The 25,552-nt window shown below is 32.7% G+C and overlaps 1 protein-coding gene across 12 annotated transcripts in view; it reads left to right on the top strand.

Annotated features, from left to right (window-relative positions):
• Window positions 1–25,552, top strand: part of NLGN1 (neuroligin 1) — a 794,578-nt gene that overhangs the window by 362,394 nt on the left and 406,632 nt on the right. For all 12 annotated transcript variants that reach the window (XM_081064844.1, XM_081064849.1, XM_081064846.1 and 9 more), the window contains one exon: window positions 558–710. In XM_081064844.1, the coding sequence (XP_080920970.1) occupies window positions 558–710 (153 nt within the window). The remainder of the gene's footprint in view (window positions 1–557; window positions 711–25,552) is intronic.

Here is a 25,552-nt window from a genome sequence, read left to right as displayed (position 1 = left end):
GTAGTAAAATGAAACTTGCAACACGTATAACAGAGTGTAGTAATTACATTAACAAACGGGAGCATAAATTATTCAGTGTAATTATGATACACTGAATAGAAATCTTTACAGTAAATAAGAAATGGAAAAACAGAGTGTTTTATTCCCAATAGCAATAATACCTTCGTCCTTAGTTTATGGTTCATAATTTCCATATGAGGTCTATAACATTTAAAAAAATAGTTCTAAGAATCATTATTATTCTATTATTTCTTTTGGTTATACTTTCATGTCAGGAATTAATCAAAAAGCACTATAATTCATACTTGCTTTCAATTCGTCCAAGTTTTATAATTTAGTTTATACTTTTAAACAATATTTGGGATAGAAAATAATGGATATGTATTTCTTTTTTTAATAGCTCTCAATATGAGTTGCTTAAGAAACACTTTAACAAAAACAATTTAAAGAGCTATATAAAAATATGTCTTTTTGTCCCTAAAGTGGAAAACGTATTCTATGCTTTATTATGTGTGTTTTTTTAGTATGCGAACAATTGCCAATCATTTGTTTTTCAGACATTCGGGACAGTGGGGGTCCCAAACCAGTGATGGTGTATATTCATGGTGGCTCATATATGGAAGGTACTGGAAATTTATATGATGGGAGTGTCTTGGCAAGTTATGGCAATGTGATCGTCATCACAGTCAACTATCGACTTGGTGTACTTGGTAAGAAATCTCTCTTTTTTTCACCATTAATTAATCCATGAAGTATGTGATAGTTTGTTTTGACTCATTTTGTTTTGCTTTGCTTTGTTTCGCTCATTGTTCTATGCTTGTTGACTTTGTTTGAACCAAGTTTTTTGACATTTTCAATAAATTCTATAAATGTTCATAAATTACTAGAAAACGACAGCTTAGGGTTGATTTTAAAATTTAGAAGTAAAGATAATGAAATGATTCACATTGGTGAGGAATGTTATTTCTGATTTGGCCCTCTTGAACTGTAAAAGGCAACAATGGCAGGGTCTTTCTGAAGACGAATTAGTCCCTGGACACATTTTTCCTTCTTCTACTTTTCTACAATTCTATAAAGTTCTCTGATGTTTGCCATGAACTTAGAAGCATGTTTATATTCTCATAACATGTGTGTAGTCTGGCTTTGTGAAATGATTATTTGTCAATGTGGTGTAGGTTTGAGCTTCTTTTTAGTTTGTCAGATAATAATTAGAAATATTTGTCTAAATGTATTTTGATTGAATTATTTGATTTTTGAAAACATGCATTGATTTCATAAAGTGAGAAAGAGTTCAGTTCAATAATATATACACATGTGAAACAAAATCAAAGTGGGGATTCTTGGTTTTGAAGAAATCTACAGAGAAATATTATTTGCAAAATAATTTATGAAGTACTCCAAAACAAGCATATTGTTTTATGAAATAACAAACTTTTAAAAGACAATCTTGCTATTCTACTTGTATAAATTGAATTTTTTTAATATTCTCATAATTTTAGGAGTAAAATTACTATCTCATTTAATAAAACACCTTTATCTGTAGCATTTTAGTTAGTGTTTGCTATGACAGTATAATTTATCACAAAAGATTTTATTTTTTAATCTTTATTGTTCTCAAAGTCTTATTCCATGCTGTACACTTAAATAGGTATAACTTGTAATGCTATTTGGCACAAAGAGGCGCTTTCCTCTTTCATTCTTCACTCTAAAATATTTTGAGAAAGGAATTTGAATTATATTCTCTTTTATGATAATTGTTAATGTCATGTATTTTAGCCATTGAGAAATCAGTTTTATTCCTCTTCACTGTCAGTTATTCTAATTCCTATGTAAACATAATCTTATGTTTATGGTAATCTCAAAATATAAACACAGAATAATTTTTGTCAATCAAGTTTATATCTTGGGGAAAGAGATACTTTAGCAATGCAAAGTTGAAATCTTGATCTTTTTCTAGTTTGCTATTTTAAATTTGGATATGGCAAGTGATGTACTAGATCCACTATATTAATGTAGGTATAACATAGTTCTGTAGCCTTGTTGAAGTATAGAACTTTCTCTATAGTGTCTAATCATGCATTGCTTCAGCTGTTGTTATAATTTCAGTGCACAGGGTTGAATGTCTTCCTACCAGTGAAAACTCTGTATATTAGAAGATGTATAAAGAGATATTCTTACCAATTCTTAAGTATTTTAATGTTGTCATTTGTTTCTTATGGAACATTTTAATGAGGATCTTCAATATCTTTATGCATTCAATTTTAATTATAGTATTGTTTACAGTGAAGTTGTTTTCATTATTTTTTTCACGTTTTTATGAACTTCCCAAGTTGAAAATCCTGATGCAGTGACCAGTTTGTTGATTGAAGATATAAAATTAAATACCAAATTGTGGTAACAGTGTTCTTAAGGACTTAAATATCCATTTAGACACACATACACACACATACACACAACACCAAATCGTTTGGCCACACCTTATGTTGCCTTGTTATGTTATTGGTTGTACTCACATAAAGTAAGATTCCATTAAATGAACTGTTGTTATTTTGACATAAGCTCTGTCCATTGTTTATGTATTCAAAACTGATGAAGAACTAATTTGAATCCTATATTCCTGTCCATGTCCTGTTTGAAATGCCACACTTTAAATAATTGTACGGTAGGACAACAGATTAACCAGCTAAGCAATGAAGAATTCAATCACTTGTTTGTTCTGTAAAATGGCAAGCAGTGTTGATGATGATGATGGATGATTTACCCAGTGTTAAATATTTGTTCTGGCTCTATTGCAGTATAGGATTTAACCTTTAGTTGGCTCCTTTGTTTCTCTTAGATGCATCATACACTAACACTAACTAGGGAACAGCGGTCCTTGATAGCCTTCCTTCAACATGATAAAGTACAAAACTCTGTTAGGGAAACACTTTTAGATACACCTTAGATCATTTGTTCTACAATAAATATATTCTGGTCACTTTCTTCCTAGCATATGTGTTGGGCCTTGTTGAAAGGTATTTTAATTTAAATTAATTTAAGTGAATTAATTCATAAAAAATAAATTATCAGGACATTTGTTTCAGCACACTTTGCATATGTGGTACATACCACAGCCAGATGAACAGCTTATCTGAAGGAGTACTGCAGTAAAGACTGTAGGGTGGTTGCTGTTGTTGGTGTTAATAATTTATCTAACAGTAACAAGGTAAGCCAAGGTTTCTTGGATGTGGGATCCAAAAATATTGCTGTTTAGTTTGCACTTGGGAGAGTGTTGGAAGTCAAGTAAAAAATGAGTTGATCCCACATCAGAGGAAATCTTGAGCTGTGTTTAGATTTGGGTGTTTTGGCGTGAAGGAAATGAATTTTGAAGTCCAATGTACAAATTAGCTAATTATAGTACTGCTGCTGTCAGATGATTGGCAGATAAAATCAGGATGTCTGAAACAGGCAACGTAATTAGTATTGGTTTGAATTTGCCTTCCCAGAGGAGAAATATTACAAGATTTTTTGTTTGTTTGTTTTAGCAATAAGTAAAAATGTGATAATGTTGCAGTCATTAAATTCATACAGTTGTCTGACAGCCAAGGTTCTAGTTTCAAGCATTGCATGTTTCGAAAAATATTTTGTTTATTAGAAAGCAGAAGTAGATTAAAAGCTAAGAATACCTCCTATGATAGCATTGCTCTGAAGAAGCTGGGAACAGGTTGGAGTTAGTTCCTCAACCAAGACCTTTTTGTTGTTTCCTGTGGAGTGGTAAATAAATGTAGACTATCTTTATTATTGTATGGAAAATGCTGTTGGAAGTGATAAGAAGAACTGCTACTAAGGTTGAAAAAAATGTCGGGGGCTACAGGGTTCTGCCTGCTAACCTCACTTGCCCAGTTTCATCTTACAGCTAGCTCTCTGTAAGCTTCTCTCATTCAGTCTCATACCTCTAATGAACAATTAGAGTTTCTTTCAGTTTTGATTACATACATTCTTTGTCCTCAGCCAGTATAAACTCTTCATCCTGTTATCTAATACATCATTATATAGTACTTTACAATATATTTAAAATAATTAATAGAGCTATTTTTAATATTAGACATAATTAGTGAAAATTATAATATTGGAAACTTAGAAATATTTCGATTGTTTTCTTAAAAATGGAAAATAATATTAAATGTTATGATTGTAAATAGGATAAACATATGTACTTATGGACAAGAATTGGAAGAGAATTTGAAATAATTTGTTGACTATTAGGATGAGACATTGTGCAATGAACATTTTTGAAAATAGAAACAATCCATATGATATATTTGCAAATTCCAAAAATGGAAAAAAAAAATACGTCAACGAATTTAGTGTTAAAAATGTGTTTCAACCACCTTTTTTTAATTAAGAATAAATTTATAAGTTATTTTTAGAGAAAAAAGAAAAATTGTATACCACTGTTGGGATCTTATTTAGACAAATACGATTTTTATGTGATGGAAATTTAATGTTACTTTTATCTTGGTATGGATATTTTAGAAGCAATTATGAGTTCATAATTCAAGCCTATATGATTTATTTTAGAAAAAAAAGTTTTAGAGATTTCAGAAATACTACTGCTATTTATTTGAAAATTTGGCAAATTTTGAGAAGTCTAATTAAATGTTTTACTTAGTACTCTAATGTCTGTAAGATCCATTATGGAAAAAATAATTTGAGGTGCTAGCTCATCTACTTTTATTTGAAGAGTTATATTTAGCTTACTTTATAATGCCATGTTGGACTAAATCACTTAAAACAAATTTTGTTAACTTTACTGCATATCAATTTTAATGAACACATAAATTTATTTTTATTAGAAATGGTTAATGAGATTTGTTGATTTTTATAATTATATTGTCTATGGAGTAATAATGCTTCAAGTATTATCAGATAAATAACATAAATTAATATAACTGTGATATGGTCATTCATCCAATATGTAACATTGGTTTCCAGCAATATCTCCTATGAGGGATTAAAAGGAAGAAAATATAGTCCTTATCTTTAGAGAGTGTTTAATCTAACTGAGGGGAGAAATAAATATTTAGTATTCTACTTCATATTTTACAATAATTTGAGTTTATTAATTGATTTGTGTGTATATAGACACTTGATATATAAAAAGAAAAATCAGAACAACAAAAAAGGAAGCATAGAATATCAGATTCATCAATCTGAGAGGTGACTAAGATTCATATTTGAATCTGAAAAACCTACATCAAGGAGATTGGGTAAAATGTAGGTAATGCTGATGACTTGAAAAGAAAAGCATATTAATTTCTGAAGTGGAATAATGTTATGTCATTATTTTTTTCTCTTTTGCATTGTTGTTGTTTCTGTCTGCTTATAAATCCTAAAACAAATAAATAAACAATGATACTTAAATGTTACCTTATATTTGAGAGAATATATAATCAAGTATTCAATTTTATGATAGTTCAAATCTGCTCTTCGAAGGTGGGAGAGGGAGTCAGTTCATACTTGGAGTCAAAAATGTCTTCATAGACTTGGTCATATTTGAGCAAGGCCAGGAAGAGTGGATTGTTACTGGGATTAGCTAAAGGGAAGAAAGGACGTTCTTTTTTTTTTTTATTTGTTCATACTCTTTTTTCTTCAAAAAATAGAGATAATTTATGACAAGTGCATATACATAAATATGTTGCTAAAACAATATCAAATAGGAATACATACATTGTAGAAGAAAGGTACAGAAATTTAGACACTGAATATCTACTGGAATTGAACAGAAATGTATATCCCAATTTCTTAGAGGCAAGGTAAAAAGGATAATGGATTGATTTTCATAATTGTTATTATCAGATAAAATGATCACATAATTTGTTTTTATTTGGAACCCTAAACAATATGGGAAACATGTGATAGTGTTTATGTCATTAGAAGATGCAGAGATATTTGCAGTATATGATTATTTATATTAAATCTCTGTAAAGGCCAAAGAAATAATAATAGATGGCCATATCCATTTATAGTGTCGTTTTAGGAAAGAATTAACCAACTGCAATTCAAGTAAAATATTTGGTCATTTCACTTATAATAAGATAAAGGTAAACACCAATTCAGAGCAATGGATGGTTAATTTGGTCCATAGATTTCTTCTTTCAAATATCTGTTGTATCAAATGGGTTGTAATATGGCCTTGATGTAAATCTATTTTATATTGAGTGCTAAAATGAGCTCCTGGAGTAGAAATATTGTTTATCCTTTTTAAAAAGAAACTTTAGATAGATACAATGCAAAGTAGGCTATTTGTTCACTATTTTCAGATGGATTTCAATAAAAGCAATTATTTGGTTATGCCAAAAACTTAAAAAAGATAATCTGGAAAGCAAGCATGTCAATTAGTGTGGGTATTAGTTTAAAAAGTCAGTTTAATATATATATGTAGTAAGTGCAGTCATGTCGGGTCATTCATTAATTTATTTATTCAGCCAGTCATTCAGTATAAACTGAGCGATAGTATTTATCAGGCCTTCTGCTGGTTACTGAAGATACTGAAGATGCAATCTGTACTCTCCAGCAGATACTAGCAATTAGGAGAGATAGAAAATAAGTGAATGATTAAAGAAATTATATCTTTTACATAGATAATGATTTAGCAAAAAGTTGACTTTCTTTGCAACCACCTATATGATAAGTGCTAGAGAAATGACAAAAACGATGAGAAAAGAGCTCATTTGTTTTAGATACTCAGAAAAGCTTTCTCAGAGGACGTGACATTCAAGTTTCCCATTCTTATGCACTATGGAGAAAACCCTTGTCAAGATTCTCAAGGACCTCCAGATTGTGTACTCCACCTGCTACTTCTCTGTGCTTATTTTACATGGTCTCTCCATAACACAGGACACAGGTAACTAGTCCCTTGTTATAATACTTATTTCTTGGCATCACCCCAGGATTTCCTTCTACCTCAGTCTGCTCTTTCTCAGGCTGCTTTGCTGGTTCCCTGTGTTATCCAGATTCTAAATGCTGAAGTGAGATTAAGAATAAATTTTGGATTATTTCCTTTCTTTCTCTACAATGTCTCCCTAGGGGACTTCATGCATGGCTCCAGATACCAGCTCTATGAAAGTGACTTCCAAAACTCTATCTTCAGGCCTGACTATTCCTCGGAACTCCAGACTCACATGTTTCTACCTACTGATATCTTTGTGTCTAATGAATATCTCAAACTTAATGGCTAAACTATGTAGATTTTCTCAGGTCTGCATATTTCATTATCTTTCCCATCTAGATTATAATAATGATAGCAATAGTAATAATAGCCATATTCATTGAAGACTTATATCCAAAAGTTGTTTAAAGTAATTTACATTAATTGCATTATTAAATTTCCACGGTGACTCTGTGAGGTAAGATTGTCCTTTTCCCAATTTCACAAATGCAGAAACAAATGAATAGAAAGGCTAATCAACTTACTAACAGTCACACACACCAAATAGCAATCAGCGGTAGAGCTAGGATTCTAACCCAGGCAGTCTTCTCTTCAACCGGACACTGTACTGATGGGGTTGGTCCTGTCTTGATAGATTCTCCCTCATTTGTCTCTCCTTTATGTTCAACATCCAATGCATCATCTTCTCTACTGAATTATTCCAACATACATCCTGGACCTATCTCTGTTTTTCCATTTACCCCTTTACCAAACTAAGCCAAGTCTCCTTGAACCTCTTACATTATTTTCCTCTTTCACTTTCGTTCTCTACCTATACATAATCCCTTCTCCACAGAGCAAAATCAGATTATTTTTTAAAAACATAAATCATACCAGTTCCCTTTTCTGCTAATTCCTTCCAGTGGCTTCCCATTATTCACTTAGAATAAAATTCAAACCCCTTCCCTGACCTTGTGACAAAACTCTGAGTAAATCTGTAGCCATAGCTCTTAGTACCAGTAGCTCCTGTCTGTGTCTTAGATCCTCCCGAAATGCTCTTCCTCTCTGTTCTAGCCATCTTTTGTTTTTCAGACAAAACTCATTTCCACTTTAGAGATTTTATATGTTTTGTTCCCTCTTCCCCAGGTCCTTGTGAGACTAGTTCCTATTCTGATCTTGGTTTCTTCTTCTCAGAGAGACCATCCATGTTTATCAAATCTAAAAAGAGTCACCACTCCACAAGTCATATACTTTAAAAAAAAATAAAATAAAAAAAATTATTTGTACTACATTAATCATACCCTTTATTTCTTATTTATATTGGGATTGTTTGTTTTATTATTGATTCCAAAGCTTAACATAGTCCCTGGCACGTGGTATTTGCTCAGAAAATATATGTTGAATGAATTTAAAGTGGATCTGAAGAGTCAATACGTGTTGATCTGATGTGGTCATAGAGTGGAGGGCCAGGCTGAATTTCAGGCGGGGAGGACAGTCTGGGTGGAAGCCAGAGGAAGAGTGAAGCTTGGCATGTTAATGGAGCTGAGCAAACCCAGCTGGGCGCTGGGTTGTGTAAGGGGTGGGCAGTGTCAAATAAGGTTAAAAACAGGCAGCAGGCTATGCAGCACCTTGTTAGAGATTTAGGACTGATAAGAACAATGAGAAACAATGATAGTAGGGCATTAAGCAGATAAGTGACACGATTAGATTTGCATTTTGAAAAGTGTGTTGAGTGGGCCTAGATCTTGATCAAAGTTGACATTCTGCTATGACATTCTGCTATGAACAAAAAAATGGCTGTGCCACATTAAAATGAGATGCTTGGTAAATCAGTGACTGAGACTGATATTTGTTCATAGAGAACTGAGGGACCAGCTGAGCCTGACTCAGGTGAGCGTGGGTGTGTCTGTCTTTTACACAAAGACCAAGAGATTTTGCCTTTTTTTTTTTGTAATGGAATAAATCAAACCAAAATTACGGAGAGCTCTTTTGAATTCCTGCTTTGAAGGAGTGTGAATCAGTATGATCAGTATTATTCCAGAGTTTGGCCAATATAAGAGATTGTAATAAACTACTGTATTATGATGCCACCTTATTCGTCTTTCTGTTTTATGAATAGGGCCTCCTTTAAGCTCTTAGTTGTCCTTAAAAGGAGATATTTTTTATTAGTTCTGGGAGGAAGTTGGGAGTATGTGTTTCATTATTTTCTTGAGACATTAAGATCAGTGATTTGGAATAGGACCTCAGAAAATAGAACACAAATTTTGTTCTTTCCTAGTCAAGATATTTTTCTGGGTCCAGAATTGAACAATTCCCAGGTACTCAAAGGACTTCAATAAACAAACCATAAACAAAAAGATATCTAGTTTCCTTTGCACAGTAGAAGTCCTCATCTTAGCTCAGGCATTCACTTACTTATTCATTAATTCCCCAGCATTTTCTACGTAAGTGCCCACTCTGGGCTCCTCTTAGTTGGGTGCCTGTGTTTACAATGTTGCCAAAAATCAAACTCAATCCTTCCTCTCTGGACTTCACAGTGAGTAAGCAAGACTGACCTTACACCCACAAAACTATTAGCTCAAATTTTGATAAGCTGTGTTTCCAGAAAGAGCAGGGTGTCGAGAAAAAGAATATTTGTGGAGGTGAAATGTAGACTGAGGGTTTCAGGACAGGCCTCTTTGTACCTCTCCTGCTAGCACAGCTGTGGTTTGGGTTTTTTCTTTTTTTTTCTGGGGGTGGGGCATCAGCTCCGTGTCGCTGTCCTTCAATCTAGTTGTGGAGGGTGCAGCTCAGCTCCAAGTCTAATTGCTGTTTTCAGTCTTTAGTTTTCAATCTTTAGGGGGTGCAGCCCACCATCCCATGTGGGAATTGAACCGGTAACCTTGTTGTTGAGAGCTCGCGCTCTAACCAACTGAGCCATCTGGCCACCCCAGTTTAGTGTTTTTTTTTTTTTTTTTTTTTTTTTTTTTTTTTGGTAGTTGTTTGTTTTTTCCCCATGCATTTGCAAAGTCAAATATTAAATGATAGGTACAATATTTCGAAACAATTTAAAAAGATGTAAGATAATTAGAATCAAAATAAGTCACTTAAACAAGCAGCTGTGGGAAAAATACAAAAATCCAAACAAACAAACAAATAGATCACCTACAAACAACTCAGGTATGGTTCTCTATTTGACTTAAATGAGCAAAATTTGTTTGTGAATACAAATACACAGGAAAAGGATCCCAGGGGCGTGACTAGCCCTAATTATTGGATCTACAGGATGAGAACATTACTTTATGGTTTTTCAGAGACACTTGAATATTTTCTCTCTCATCTGCTCTACATTACTGAGGGGGAAAAAGAAAAAAACAAACAAACATGCAATATAGTTGTCATACATTACTGGTTTTTTTAAATGGAGATGTGGGTCTCCATTTTCACCCTGTGTGAGTTTTCCTCTTTGTTCTAAACAGAGTGAGGCTTGGATTTTGCTTTTTAGGTTAGTTTGCTTTCTGGGACTTTTTTCCTGCCTTTGATGATTCCTCGATAAGAAAATAAGGCAGTCCTACCACACCTTCCCGTGACCTAGTGCTACAATCCTTGATATTCCACCCACTTTCACTATTTTGCCTTAAAAAATATACTGCAATTTCATCTGCTAGGACACCTTATAATATCTTTTTCTAAAGTCCTTCCTGAACTACTATTTACTTACTCCATAAACATTTGGATATTGCTTCTTTTTCTTTGTCCTTCTGTTTTTAATAGACAGAGTTCAGTTTGTTGTTGTTGTTATTATTTTGTTCTGTTTTTGTAATACGTTATATTTGTCTCCTTCTTTCTATTCCTATTGCTTTTATCTACTCACCTTGGATTTGCAGATCTTCCATCTGACCCCTGGACCTCCAGACCCAAACTTACATGCCAGATCACCTTAAACATACCTTAAAAGTACAACAGAAAACCAGTTTCTTCAATTTTCTTCAGCTTTACATCTTTATATATTTCTCAACAACTCTGGGATCAATTCCAGATTTTGCTTGTTGCTACTCTTCTTAGGAAACTGTGTCTTCTATTAGTTTTTGGAAAGCCCCTTCCACTCAAGGCAGGTGAACCTCCTCACTGCCTACCAGGATCATTTCCAACTGCTTACTTGCCACATGTACCCGTCTTGTGCAATCTACATAGCCTAGCTATCACCTGACTTGTCTATAAAATGGCCTCAGGACGGCTTGATCCATGTCTTCCCAAGGCTTGCATAGATTTGACAGCCTGACCTTCGCTTTAGCATACACAAAGCCAACCCCACTTGTTATTGTCGCGTGTATTAACTGCTCAATATAGTAGATGCCTTGCCATCCAAACTGGAAAATAAACAGTGTCTTATCTGGTTATCCAATTTCCTCAAGACTGGCAAAATGCTCTACATACAAAATTCGAAAGTCCATAAGCATGCACATTCATTTTCTTCAATCTGTTCTCAGGATAAGATAGGAATGTCCTGGGATACAGAGCAGGTAGAAAGAATGACAGGTAATGGAGATTGCGGGTGGTAAGAGTAATAACCGTGTGCATACCGGGCCTCATGTCTAGTTCTACATAAATGAGGTGAGGTCTTATTGATGATAGCAAACCTTTGCCCCCAGTAGCAGTCAAGAAAAGCCCCTGGATCTTCTGGAGAAATGCCCCATGTGCTAGAACTGTAGTGCAGGAAAATTGTAATTTATGAGTATTTTAAACTGATGATGTTTGCATTTACCATACATGTAATATTTGCATTATTCTCTTTCCTGCTTAGCATATAGTGAGTAAAAAGATTGGTGCTCATGCACATTAGACAAATATAAAAATGTTGTTGAAACACTTTGAATTTAAGTATATAGAATATTGCAGAAAGGATAACTATTGACTTTATGTATATAATAGACTCTGAATTCTGCAATTTTTTTCGAGCTCAGTTTAAAGCTCTTCTTTTGTGAAAAAAATGGGTTAAAAAGAGAAAAATATTTGTAATTTCTTTAACTTTGCATATTGCAGCTTCATTGTTTTTAACTGAATTACAGGTGCTCAATTATTGCCACAAACAGACAAAGGTTGGGGTGAGAAATCTTTAACTATATACCCACCCATTTTCTCTAACAGTACAGATAGGGCCATAGATTTAACCATTATTCTTAAAAAATTTCCAAATATGAGACAAGTTGTATTTCTCAACTGATTTATATATCGATAAAGTCATCATTTAGAAACTTTTCTAAAGGGTTGAAGCATATCCCTGAGATGGGAGATATCCAAGAGAAATATTAATTTCTTTCTTCTGGTATTTGCTAGCTTCTTTCATTTGAGCTTTGAAAATCAATACCTTTTCTAGAAAAGTCAGTTCTCTTAGAAATTATATAACGTAGTCAAACAGAAATAAGTTATTAAGCATTCTGTGCTAATATCATTAGAATTAATAGCAATTTTTCTGACAGAAAAGAATATATAATGATTTTTATGTAATTTGGTAGTGTTAGAATAAGTTTTTTTGACTTTGTATGAAAATAAGCCTTAAGAAATATGGATTCTTCTTTTTTAACATAATAAGAATGTTGCTTTACTAGATGCTGTTTTTCCCTGAAACATACCACAATATTACCTGTTTAAAGTCAACAAAAATTTTGTTTTTTAGAGTGTATATTTGACTTTTTTGTTTTAGAACCAACCCATAATATTTACCAAAATAGACAGTTTATAGTTAACAGTTCATACTTGATTTTGTTTTCTGGAAGAACATGTTTGGAAGGACCTTAGCAGGCATATGTAACTTTTCCCTAATTCTAGGTTATTCTGTATTCAAATGTGTACTAGCCACAAATTCTATTAGTGATATTTCATCATAATTTGTATAATCTTGATATTTAGGGAGGTAATCAACTACATTTTTAAAAAACTTACATCTTTTTATCCTTTTATTTTCTAGAAAGTATTTGTGACATGTTATGCGAGGATATACAATAAAATTATGTTCAGATAAATATAAAAAAATCAGAAAAAAAAAAGACCAAGAAAGGCAAAACAAAAAGCAAACAAACAAAATCAGAACAGTTTGAAAACATTTTCAGGTTGCTAACTTGGGCTCTGAACTGGAAACTACCAAGTTTTATTTATTTCTTAATATCAGAAGGGCCGTGAAACATGACAGTTCAGAGAAATCCAAGGTATTCTAGGCACTAATTTTTTCAAAAGAATTTTCTCGTGTGGGATTTTATGTTCAGGGCACAACTATAAAACTAGAATTCTACGCTGAAATGCTTAAAAAAAGAAACAGCCAAAACCCCGTTGTTCAAACTTATTCCTGCACCATTCTTTGCTGTGTTCTGTGTACCTGCATTCATCTACCCCATGGGTTACCTTTTTTCTTCCTGTTAACTGGAGTCCATCAAGAGGGATCTTCCAGACACAGCAAGTGGGGATAGGGAATACTGATAGTAATAAAGCAATGGAGAGAGATGGGTTTCTGTGCAACGTATGCATTCTGTACATACATTTTATAATGGGATATTTGTTTTATATGAGAAAACTACCAATTATTTACTTTGCTGACCCACTAATGCAGTCGGTAAAAAAAAAAAAAAAAAAAAAAAAAAAGAGCTTCTCTGGGGCTGGCTCAGTTCATCTGCTATCCTTAAGAGTAAAGACTAATTTACTTAGTTTTCTTTGTAAAATGGTATCAGATGATCAAGAATCCAGATTTATTGTTTCTTATTATTCTCTTAAAAAGATCAACTTGCTATATTATCGTTTTTTCTTGTCCTTTGCTTTTAGTCCAGTCTTTACATAGAAGAAAAAAAAAAGCCTGCTATTTTTCTGAAATAGAATTAAATTTGGGTAATCACAATTTAATGTTGTGTCAGTTAACTCTATATGACTTTTCTGTGTAACTCAAGTGGTGGACAGTATATATCAGTGGAAATTCCTAGCTGCATTAGGCTCAGTAAATCCCAATTATAAATATCTTCACATGATTTCAAAATTGTATGCATAAGTATACCTTTTGTATACTTATGTATGTATGTTTTGTATACTTTTGTATGTTAGAAAAATTAATTTATTATTCTAGTCTTGAATCTTGCAAAAGTTATGGACCTATTCTCTTAAATGTTTTTTTATAGATCTCCCTATCCGACACTTAACTACTTCTGGACCGAATGTCTAATAGAAATATAATGCAATCCACATAGGTAATTTTAGATTGTATGGTATCCACACTAAAGAAAAGTAAAAAGAAATAGGCAAAATTAATTTTAAGAATTTCATTTTATTCAACCTAATATTTACTCAATGCAAATATCCTTTCTAGATGAATTCAACATAAAATTATTAATGAGACATTTTGCATCTTTTATACATTGAAATATGGCATGTATTTTATGTTTACAGAAATATTTCAGTTCAGATGCTTTATTCCCAACAGCTAAAGGACAATATAGTCTTACTCAAAATAATAATAATAATAATAATAATAATAATAATAATAATGATAATGATACAGTTGTGTTTAAAAGAAAACAGTATTTGGCACTGCTTCATTTTTAAAATTTAAGTCAACTAAAATGATATAAAACTAAAAAAACATAGTTCTTCTGTAACACAAGTTTTAAGTTCGTAAAATCTAAAAGTGCTACATTTTAAGTTCTCACTAGTCACATGTGGATAGGAGCTGCCTACTGGACAGCACAGCTACAGACTGTTATTACTTAATGTTTTTGATTATACTCATCTGTTAGGAGAAATTTTTGAAGCAAGACCCTTCAATTCATGCTGGTATTTATAAATTATATACCTGTACCATGGTACTAATATTATGTATTATAAAAATACATCAGAGGTGGTCATTTTAAAGATGGAATAGTATTTTAAAATATTATTTTATCTTCCTTTATAAACATCTCTTTTTATAAAGCTTCATTTTTAAAAGCTCCATCATTTTTAAGATATCAATTTTACATTTTGTCGTCCAGAGATTAGACAACTTTCTAAGATCTGTTTAATGTTTAGTTTTAATGGCTGTTAGAGCTGAAAAAGATGATTCACAAAGACACCAAAGTACACATTTAAAGAGAAGTTCATTATTAATCTTAGTATATTTAAATCCATATACTAGTCTTTGTGATAATTCTGAAGGCTGAATTTTTATCAGAATTAAATTGTCATGGTTTTAATGTTGGAATGTAGTTGGCTATAAAGTGCACTCCTAACAGCAACACACAAACAACAACAACAACAAAACCCAACAGTGTCAGCTTTGCCAATTTGTGGCTTATTGGTACTTGTATAATAACATCTTCGATCTGTAACTTATTTGCAGGAATCCTTTGAAGCCAGCTGCCCCTATGAGTGCTAGTTTTATTAAAATCAGATGACTCAACAGTAAATCCACCTTACTGGGCTCATGTAGTCTGTAGTATGCTTTAAAACATGACCTTCACAAGGGCATAACAAGCTCCAGGCAATGTCCTCCCTTCCCTCAGGAGTCCTCATGCATTGCCTATGACATGTGTGTATGACATGTGCAGTTAAACGGCATGATCAATTTACATACCCAGAGAAGGTTTCAGTATCATTTTCTATATTGAAAAGGTAGATTTCTTTTTTTTCCCTTTTATAAAAGATAAATGTAAATATATGTGTTGCTATGTTCTTCCCACACTCCTTTGGATCACATTGTGGTTCCCTTGGGTAAGTGCTTGCCATTATGAAGACTACTGATCTAAGTTACCATGTTCCTTATCATCAGGAGTATTATTTGGTGACATGATATTGTGGTTTGAGAATTGTTCTCTTATTGACCATTGATAGCAGAAATGTCTTTTGTTAACTAACATTCAGCACCATTCTGAAAGTAGACTAGAAACCTTATATAGGTTCTGTCAGCTTTGTGAGTATATAGAAGCTCCATCCAACACTCTGGCAGCCTTAAAGTAGGCCAAAGCACCACTTAGACCTCCTCAAACTGTGTCCAAGAGAAGAGCACAGAAACTGGGCCAGTCAAAGAACAAATGCCAGAGTGGAGGAATTCAAATCTCTATTTTAAAAATATTCCTCATTTTCATTCACTTCAGAAGAATTCAAATTATGCTTTATTACATTTCAGACGATGATACCCCACTGAAAGGAACAGAGAGTTTTTTAGCAAAAATATTTTTAAGGGATGTTTTAAAATGTTGATAGTGTGATTAATTTTTATTTTAAAATTTAAAGTATAATGATTTATTTGTAAAAGCCATTATGATGATAAGCAATTTAAACTTTTTTTTTTCATTTTTCATAGTGGGAAAAAATACAAGAATGTCATTTTTTTTTTCTATTTCAATTTGATTGTAGTGTTTATGTAATTTGCTCGGCCTTGTTATATTTGTAGTGGCTAATATCAGTAAAATGTATTTGTTATTTAAAGTTTTCCTTTTTCTTCTATGTTTCCCCCAAAATGAAGTTTTTTATTAGTCAAAAAAATTGGTGTTTACATCCTGATCTCCAAAGCTCAAGAAATTCCCAGCCAAATTAATTGGATGCTCAATCGCTATTTAACATGATCTTTACATGTTGCTTGATATGCTTTTTTACTAAAGAAAAGTAGATCTAAGAGGATTAAATCTAAGGAATGGTAAAATTGAAATGATCACACTCTTCATTTTGAGTTTTTATTTCAGATCCTAAAATGCTTGAGGTTTCCTAGGTGAAAGATTAGTAATCTACTATAAGAAAGGTTTTCTCTAATAGCGAAAAGAGCCTAACCTGAGATTTTGGTTTCTAAATAGATCTTCTGGTAGAGCAAAATAACAGCGCATTTGAGCTTTGCTCTGATGGAAAAAATAGTGTTTCTTAAAGTGAGTTTTCCTGAGGCATAGAAAGATTTCAGAATTACACACAGCCTTTTCATTGGCTCAGTTCATAATAACAGATGGCATTGGCCAGAACGAATGACATGACTCCACCAAACTACATGAGGGATGGTAAATACAGGGAAGCAATAGAATATGCCATGAGCATTGCTGTTTCAGTCATGACGCCTTAGTCATCTAAGGCAACACAAACTTTCAGTGTCTGATTCCTGAAGGATTCATTCTGAGTTTCCACTAAATTTTTTTGTTGTTGAAATTTCTAGTTAAAGTGTTTTGAAAATAAGAACTTCTGCTTAGGGTGTTCATAAGGATTCATTTATTTGAAAAGCAATTACTATATGGTTTATTTATCCTGGGCTAGATATCGGGATAAAAAAAGGAGTGAAACATAGCCTTTCTGGTCGCTAAAAGCTTACTGATTTGTGAAAAAGATATGTAAACTTATAAATTATACTGGTAAATGAATTTTCTCATTTATTCAACATTTATTTATCATGTATTAGGTACCAGGGATCAGGACAAAACTTCTGGTTCATAGTGATTACATTCTAGATGGGAGTAGAGAAAGGTAGATAGGAAATAAGTAAACCCCCCCAGAAAACAAAAAAAAGACGTCACATCACAGAATAATAAGTGCTTTGGGGAAAATAAAACATTATAATGCTCAGAGATGAAGCGGCAAAGCTACTTTAGATTAGGTGATCAGTAAAGACTGCCCTAAGATGGAGTCATTCATGCTGAGGTTTGAGGAGCCAGCCATTCCAAGATCTGGTGGCAAAGCATTCTAGAGGAAAGACCAGAGTAGACAAAGTTTCTTAAATTATAATTAGTTACACTACAGAAGACAGACTAGTGACACTGGAGCTTAATATATCAGGAATAGAGCGAGGGGATGTTGGAGATGGAGACAATAGCTAGATTATGTAGGGTCTGTAGGCTGAGGTAAGGATTCTAATGAAGAGATGTAAATAATCCTTGGCTATTTAGGGGCACACAATTTGTTCTATTATCTTAGAATAGGGCAGGGAATCAATGAGAAAAATCGCTTGGGAGAGACGATGCCTGAGCTGGACTTTAAAAAATGAATGTGAGTCAGCTGGCCCAGCAGAGATGAGGGTCACCATGTGCAGGGAATGAAAAGCTGTGCGTTATTGTTAGAGCTGAAAATGAATGCAAGAGGACAGTACAGGAATATCTGACACTGCCAAGAGTTTGGAGGAAGAACAGCAATGGGACAGCACCTTAAAAGACCCCCATCTTATTTTTGTGAGCCCCACAAAAATATCAAACAAACAAAATTGTACCACTTCTCCCATTAATATTTGTCTTGCCTAAATAAATTAAAGGATGTTTTCATAATTTTCACAATCTTGAGTTTGTTAAAACTATTCATTTCATTCTTATGACTGAAACTTCTTCATTGTATGTATACATAATTGTGTGATTTGAGTTACTGTCATATCATATAGAGAGTTATTTAAACACTTATTAACTTTCCCATTGCAGATTTCTTTTTGTAGTGTGAATCCTGTCATGTTTTTTGGGGAGTTAAACTGTTTTGTAGGCCCTTTAAAAGCTTATGAAATTTAAAAAAACAAGACCGAGAGTATATATCCAGGAATGGAACAGGGATCTTTCTATATGATCAAGGAAGGTGATTCCTAAGTAGTAAGAATCCTTCAACATTCATCCAAGTACTAGTCACAGAATACTCTGCCATGCTAAATACTGTTTCAGGTACTGGGGACACAGCAGCACACAAAAGGGACAAAGTTCTCTTCCCTGTTGTGCCTCATATTCTTGAGAGAAAAGCAAAGCTATAAACAAGATAAGTGAAAAATAGAGGAGTTAAATAGAGATAGGTGCTAAGGAGAAAAATAAATCATTGAAGGAACATGGGGCATTTGAAGAAGGAGTAGCAAATTTTGATAGGGTGGCCAGAGAAGGCTTTGAATAAAGATGTGATTGAGACCACACCGACAGACATCAGGTAGAAGGTTGTTCTTGGCCAAGGGAAAAGCAAAAGCAAAGGAATTGAGCTGAGGGAGGGATTTATGTGTTCAGGAAACAGCAACTTGGCCTGCAGATGTGTCAGGCCGGTGTGGGGCACGGGATGGGGCAGATGATGTACAACTGCCATTGGAAGGAATTTAGCCGCCTTCCCCACTTTTTAATTCTGAATAATACGGGGAGGCAATGACGAGTTTTCAACACTAATGCCACGACCAGACTTACTTTTCAGCTGTCATCCTTTGGTTCCTGCGTTGAGACTAGAATGGAAGGGAACAAAAGTTTAAGCAGAGAGGCCAGGTGGGAGGCAACTGCAATAATCCAGGCAAAGTATGATGGTGGCTTGAACCAAAGCGGGAAGTGGTAGAAGTGCTGAGAAGTTGCTAGGTTCTGGATGTTTTGAAGTTAGAGATGACAGGACTTGATGGATGGATTAGGAGAGTCAAGCGTGGTTCCAAGGTTTTTGTCCTTCACAGCCCTAAGAGGAAGCTTCCATATTCTGAGAAGAAGGAGGTGGCAGGAGGAATAACCTTGTGGTCGCAAACGAGCTCAGTTTGGATATTGAGTTTGAAATGTCTGTTATGTGTCAAATTGGAGGTTTCTACTTGGTAATTGGATATGCAAGCCTGGAGTTCAGGGAAGAGGACTGGGTACAGAGTAAATTTGGGGAAATTATTGGGTTTCCATAATCTAAGTAATCATGACTTTCAGAGTTTGGATTCCGTGGTAGGGTTTATATGATTTGTTTTTTTTCAAATCCCTTTTGTTCGTATTTCTGTTTATTCTTCTGTCCTCTTGTATTCTAACTTTCAGTATTCAGCCCCTCTTATTTAATACTTGGCCTTGAGCATGGTCATGTATCTAATGGTTTTAAAAATCATGTGTGATGTTTATTTTCTTACCTATAGTAAGTCGCTAATTGATCCCAAGATGACCGACTGAGGGGTTGTGATATTTTCCAGATGAGTTTTAGTCAGTCATAGAATTACTGGAGTGGGATATACATATACATATACATATACATATACATATACATATACATATACATATATATATACATATACATATACATATACAATACACATATATGCATTAAAAAGCTTTATAGTCACTCAATTTATTAATATTTTCCATGTATTTAAATTATGTTTACTTGGATTTATCTGATCATATTAAAGAGGTACCTATTTAATATAGTAAGCTATGCATACAGCCAACCTTGTACTCTTTGAGATTTATTCTTCTCTCATTTCATAGGTCAGTTAATAGGATTCCATTTATCTCCCAGGCCATCATAACTTAATGACATTCAAGTGTATGTTTCGGTATGGTTTTAGACAAGGGAAGTCATGTAGCCAGTGCAGCAGAGAGAGGAAAGGAGATTGCCATACTTGAATCTGTACTATCAAAATGACAAAAAGGGTCTGTGCTAAACAATAGGTTAGTGCTTGATTGACGCCTACAGCATCAATTACAATGCACAACAGGCAAGTTATTTATGAAATGAGAACCTTGAAAAGATAGAGCTCTTATATTATGAATCTCATTTCTGTGTCCTTTCTAACAAAATAAATTAGCATGATCCATCTATTTAGAACAGACCGTTGCTTTACTATTTTTTAAGATATGATGACACCATATAACTAGGAAATATTGAAGAAATCTAATCCATGTAACAAATATAACACATAACTTCATTTAAAATCTCTGTTGTAATATTAGCTTTTTATACTTCAGGAAAAAATAAAATATAATTTTCTAGAATACAAAACAATCTATGCCAGTATTACTAATATATTATTTGCATTGTATACAGATATAATACTGATAATAAATGAATTTTCATATGCCTGTATTGGCTATAATCTTTGTCCAGTATAGTGAAGAGTCTAGAGGGATCACATGAATAATAAGTCCATGTTTACCTTGTATTCCTAACTCAGATCTTTATTTACTCTTTTTTAAAAAATTTAAGCATAGTTAGTATACAATATTATATTGGTTATATTAGTTTCAGGTGTACAGTACAGTGATTTGACATTTTATCCCTTACCATGTGATAACCCCACTAATTCTAGTAATCATCCATCACTGCAGACTTAGCACAATATGATTGACTATATTCCCCTTCACCTTTTTCACCCATCCAAGTTCTATATGAGTATTGAAGTTCAGGACTACAAGGAGACCGATGCAGAGTAACATCAGTGAAGAATATACTTGACCACTAGCTTTAGGTCATTTCAGATTTGGTCTAGAGTTATAGTGCTCAACTTAGTCATCCCTAATACCACCTTTTAAACGCAATGGTTGGTAGTCACCTTAAACTATCCTAGGGGGAAAAAATCATGTTTAATATTGTATTACCTACCTACACATATTTTTTATTAAATATTACAACCAAATTTCCCACCTGTAAAATAAAATAGAAGATAAAACAAAAGTGACTTTTAAAGAAATATGTGTTTCAAAGGGCAAGTTTTGTATTGGGGCCATGATACAAGACACTGAATAAATCACATGCCTTCCCCTATATGTAGAAACACTGTGAACACACAGCTACAAAGGCAGGCTGAAGAGCACAGGTGTGTTGTGTAGTGGCTCAGGTACCACTAGGGGCAATGTTATTGAATGATGTCATTTTATAAACTACGATACAAGTCTCCATGAAGTTTCAAATAAAACAAAGTACCATGTTTGTACTTTGTGCCAAAGTGTCATAACTGTAGTTTTTATTTGTTATGTGAAAAACAGGATAATTTTTCATTTTGCATAATAATATTATGCATTGCCTGACTCCCTTAGCCCACTTTATATCAGTTTAAAAAAATGTACTTGCAAATTTGTTAGATTTTTAAGTTGAGAATACTTGATCTAGAACTTTTAGTGACTCATTATATGTACTTGCTGGATGTCACAGCCATACATCATTTATTGTAATTCAATAGTGGTACATACATAATCTGGACAGAAATGTTTGGATTCGTTTTTCTCTGTGTTGTTTATCTTATTCATGGTAGAGGTCAAATAGCCAATCCATCATTAATTATTAATATTTTTCATACAACTTGGTCTATATTCTACTTTATTCTTAAAAGAAAGTGATTTCTCCTGATCATTGAACCATTAATGTTTCTTCCAACACAGATACCACCTTCTGTTAACATTGGAAAGCTTTTCTTATATTGCCTATTCAATTTATTGTTTCTTTCATATTTCACTACATTATTACTCCTCAATTTTCTACCACGTAATAGGGTTATTATTCTTTATCATATACTCTTCTTCTGTTAAGGAATCTCTCAGTTTACATAAATGTTTATTTAAACATTAAAAATAAAAAAAGGTGTTTGTGAAATACCTCCCTGTAATGAGTAGAAGATTATTAAAATGTAAAAAGAAACTGCTGTCAGTCATCAAAGCAGATATTTTCTTGAGTTATTAAATTTTATTAATTTAGTAAAGTATGAAAAGTTAACTTGTAGCTCTCATTCAAAACATTATTACTAGTTCTAATTTTAAAAAGTAATACATGTGTACAGTAAAAGTAAATAAAGGTTAAAGAAGGCATAGAAAGAAAAATATTTCCTTTGACCCCATTCATAGCCTTTATAGTATTTTAAGTTTCATATAGGTTTTAAAAATTTTTATGCAGTCAAGTTTACATATTTTTCCATAGTCAAATTTATATATTTTTCCTTCATGGCTTTTACATTCGATGTATTACTTCATAAACTAAGATTATATAGTCTTTCAAACCAGTCTGACTATTTTTTAATAATTTCATTATTTTTATGTTTTATTTTTCAATTAAAACTTATAATTTAGGATTTATTTTGGTATGTAGAAAATAAGGTTTTATTTGGTATACGAAAAATAAAGATCAAAGTTCTGTCCTCATAACCATGTTTTCTTCAAATGTTAGACCCAATGTCGTTTTTGATTAATACATATATTTCCCACTAATTTAAAATGTTAACTTTTCACATTCCAAATTTGTATTATATTTACATACATGCATTCATATTCTGGACTTTCTGTTCTATCCTGAGATTAGCTGTATGTATTCATATGCCCATACAAAATCTACTTAAGGTAGCTTTATAATACATTTTGATGTTGGGCACAGCTAGTTTCTGCCCCTTATTACTCTTTATTTTTTAGAAAAATTCTGACCTTCTCCATAAATTGTTTTTTTCTACATGCATTTTTTGAATGATCTTTTTTAGTTATAAAATTTTATCATATTGTGTTGAGATTTCGTTAATTTACTTAAGGAATAATGCCTTTCACAATGTTGAGTTATTCTATAGAAAACAGAGGTGGTTTATCATTTATTCAAGTAAAACTTATTTGTTTAGTTAATTTTCACATTTATAAATGATCTTCTGCTTTTCTAAATTCTATAATAATTATAATAATAATAACAACAACAACAACAACAATTACCCCTTAGGGAGCACTGTCTTCTCCAAACGCTATGCTACAAGCTTTACACATAGTATTTCATTTAATTCTTGCATCATGTAAATTATATAAGTAAGGAAATTAAGCATCAGAGAAATTAAGTAACTTACATATATTCGCAGTTAGTTGGATGCAGTACTAATTATCAAACCCCGATCTACATGAATTTACAGCTTGTGCTCTCTCTTACTCTGCTAAACTATATCTCTGTTTAATCACTCGGTCTCATTAAGGGAAAAAAAAAGCAAAATATATCTAAAAACTGAGCAGAGAAGTTAACAGGTGTATTGTTATGCTCTTCATTTTACCAGCAGCAAACCAGAATAAAGTTTATTGATTGTTCTATGGACAGTGAATGTGTGTGGGTGCCTATTTCTGCCAGTGTCTGCTCACCTAAATTTTCTTATAACTAATAATCTCCCTAAATAGGTGGTAGTATTTATTAATAGTATGTAGAGTTTTCCCCTCCTATGTTTGTCTGTTTGTACGTTTGTAACATCTTTTGAAGTTGGAAGTAATTTTTGCAGTTGACTCAATATTACACATATTTTATCAGAAAAAAATATTGTTTGAAACTATTTTCTGCACTTTTATATACAATTATTGTTTCATTATTGTATCATACACGAAACCATAAGTTTGATAGTGTGTAGACAAACGAAAAGAGGAGAAACTTCTCAATAAAAAATCTGTTTAATTTGCAATTGATGGTCGATAATATTAGCTTTGCTGAAAACTTCTCCTGGAGTGATAATTTAAACGGGCAATAGAATTTATAGCTCAAATATTGTCTTTGGGAAAATTTCATTGTCAATAATCTATATCAATGTGTTATTCGTTTAAATAGAGATGTAGTATATAGTGAATAATATATGTGTTATTGTATATAATATATAGGTAATAATATATTTGATATTTGACACACACACACGTACACACCACTTTCTTTTACGTATGCCCTTATCTATTCTCCAATATTTAAAATAACATTTTGATGCAACATATATGTAAAACATATAAGTTTTAAATATTGAATTAAAGCCATGAATCATAATCTAAGAATACTGTTTCCTTCTGGGAGGGAAAAGAGAAGTGGTCATCTGTTGAATCTTGAAAATGAAAAACTTAGAACAGGAGAACAAATATAACTCAACAGACTCAAGGAAGTTTGAAAAATAATAAATTTACATATCACTTTGGCATTTATGAGTTATTTTTGCTGTTCTTATCTCATTTGATCCTCACAACTCCTCTGTAAAGTTGGAAAGGTAAGTATTAATTCCATTTTGTATGTAGGACTTTGGAGACTCAAGGACTGTTCCATTGACAGTTATTTATTGCACACCAGAGCTAGAACTTGCAACCAGGTATCCTCATTCAGGATAAACATGTGATTTCAAAATGGTTAAGGTAAATCTGTAACATAAATCTATGCCATCATAACTGTAGGGGGTATTGAAGACACTAGAATGTTTTAGAGCACAGCCCTAACTTTATGATGGCTACTATATCAAGTATCAACCATTAGGGCAATTCTATAATAACTTCAAAGTCTTACAACATTATTATAAGTAAGACACATATTGGCATTTTAAAGTGTTATTCATAGTACTATGAAGCTGGTTATTCTTTGGGGTTAGCACTATATTATTACTTCTGTTTCTGTTATTACTATAACTAATACTGTAATGATAAAAATCATAGTACTGTGGATGACAATTATAATAATGATTTATTGATTTACAGACCTTACTCTACATGCAAGTTGGAAGATTTTATACATTCAATTTTAAAGAAAAATGTGTAAAGCCCTGACAATATATTCTCACAAATGAAACAGTATAAACTTTGGGGAAATTATGGTTTTATGGAATTTAGCAACTTCTTCCAGGTAATTTAAATTTAATTGACCTTGTTAATTTTACATTTTAATGAGGTATTATGATTTATGAAAGCACTTCCTGGACTGTCGAGACTCAACTTCCATCTTCTCCATTGCTGACAAAGAAAAGTTTTCAGACCCCTATCGCTATCCCTGCATCATAATTTTTTTCTAGATTCAGACAGTGTGAAACAATTCCATCGGTGGCATCAAAACTTAGAACAGTATAACATTTAATATAATTTCAAGTTAAAATAAGCATTGCTGGTTTGCATGCTTTCTAAAGCTGTCAAAATGTGGAAAGGGATCCTAAATATATAATTTCTTGCTAAATTGATCTAAGGCCCTGTTCCGATCTACTGGGTAACATGATATTCATTTTTGAAAAAACACTATAATGTGTTATGCAAATTA

Source organism: Rhinolophus hipposideros (genome assembly GCF_964194185.1).
Source record: "Rhinolophus hipposideros genome assembly, chromosome: 2".
In the NCBI taxonomy this organism is placed as follows: Eukaryota; Metazoa; Chordata; class Mammalia; order Chiroptera; family Rhinolophidae; genus Rhinolophus; species Rhinolophus hipposideros.
The sequence above is the reverse complement of the archived record's forward strand: the minus strand, read 5'-3'. Positions and strand labels throughout refer to the sequence as shown.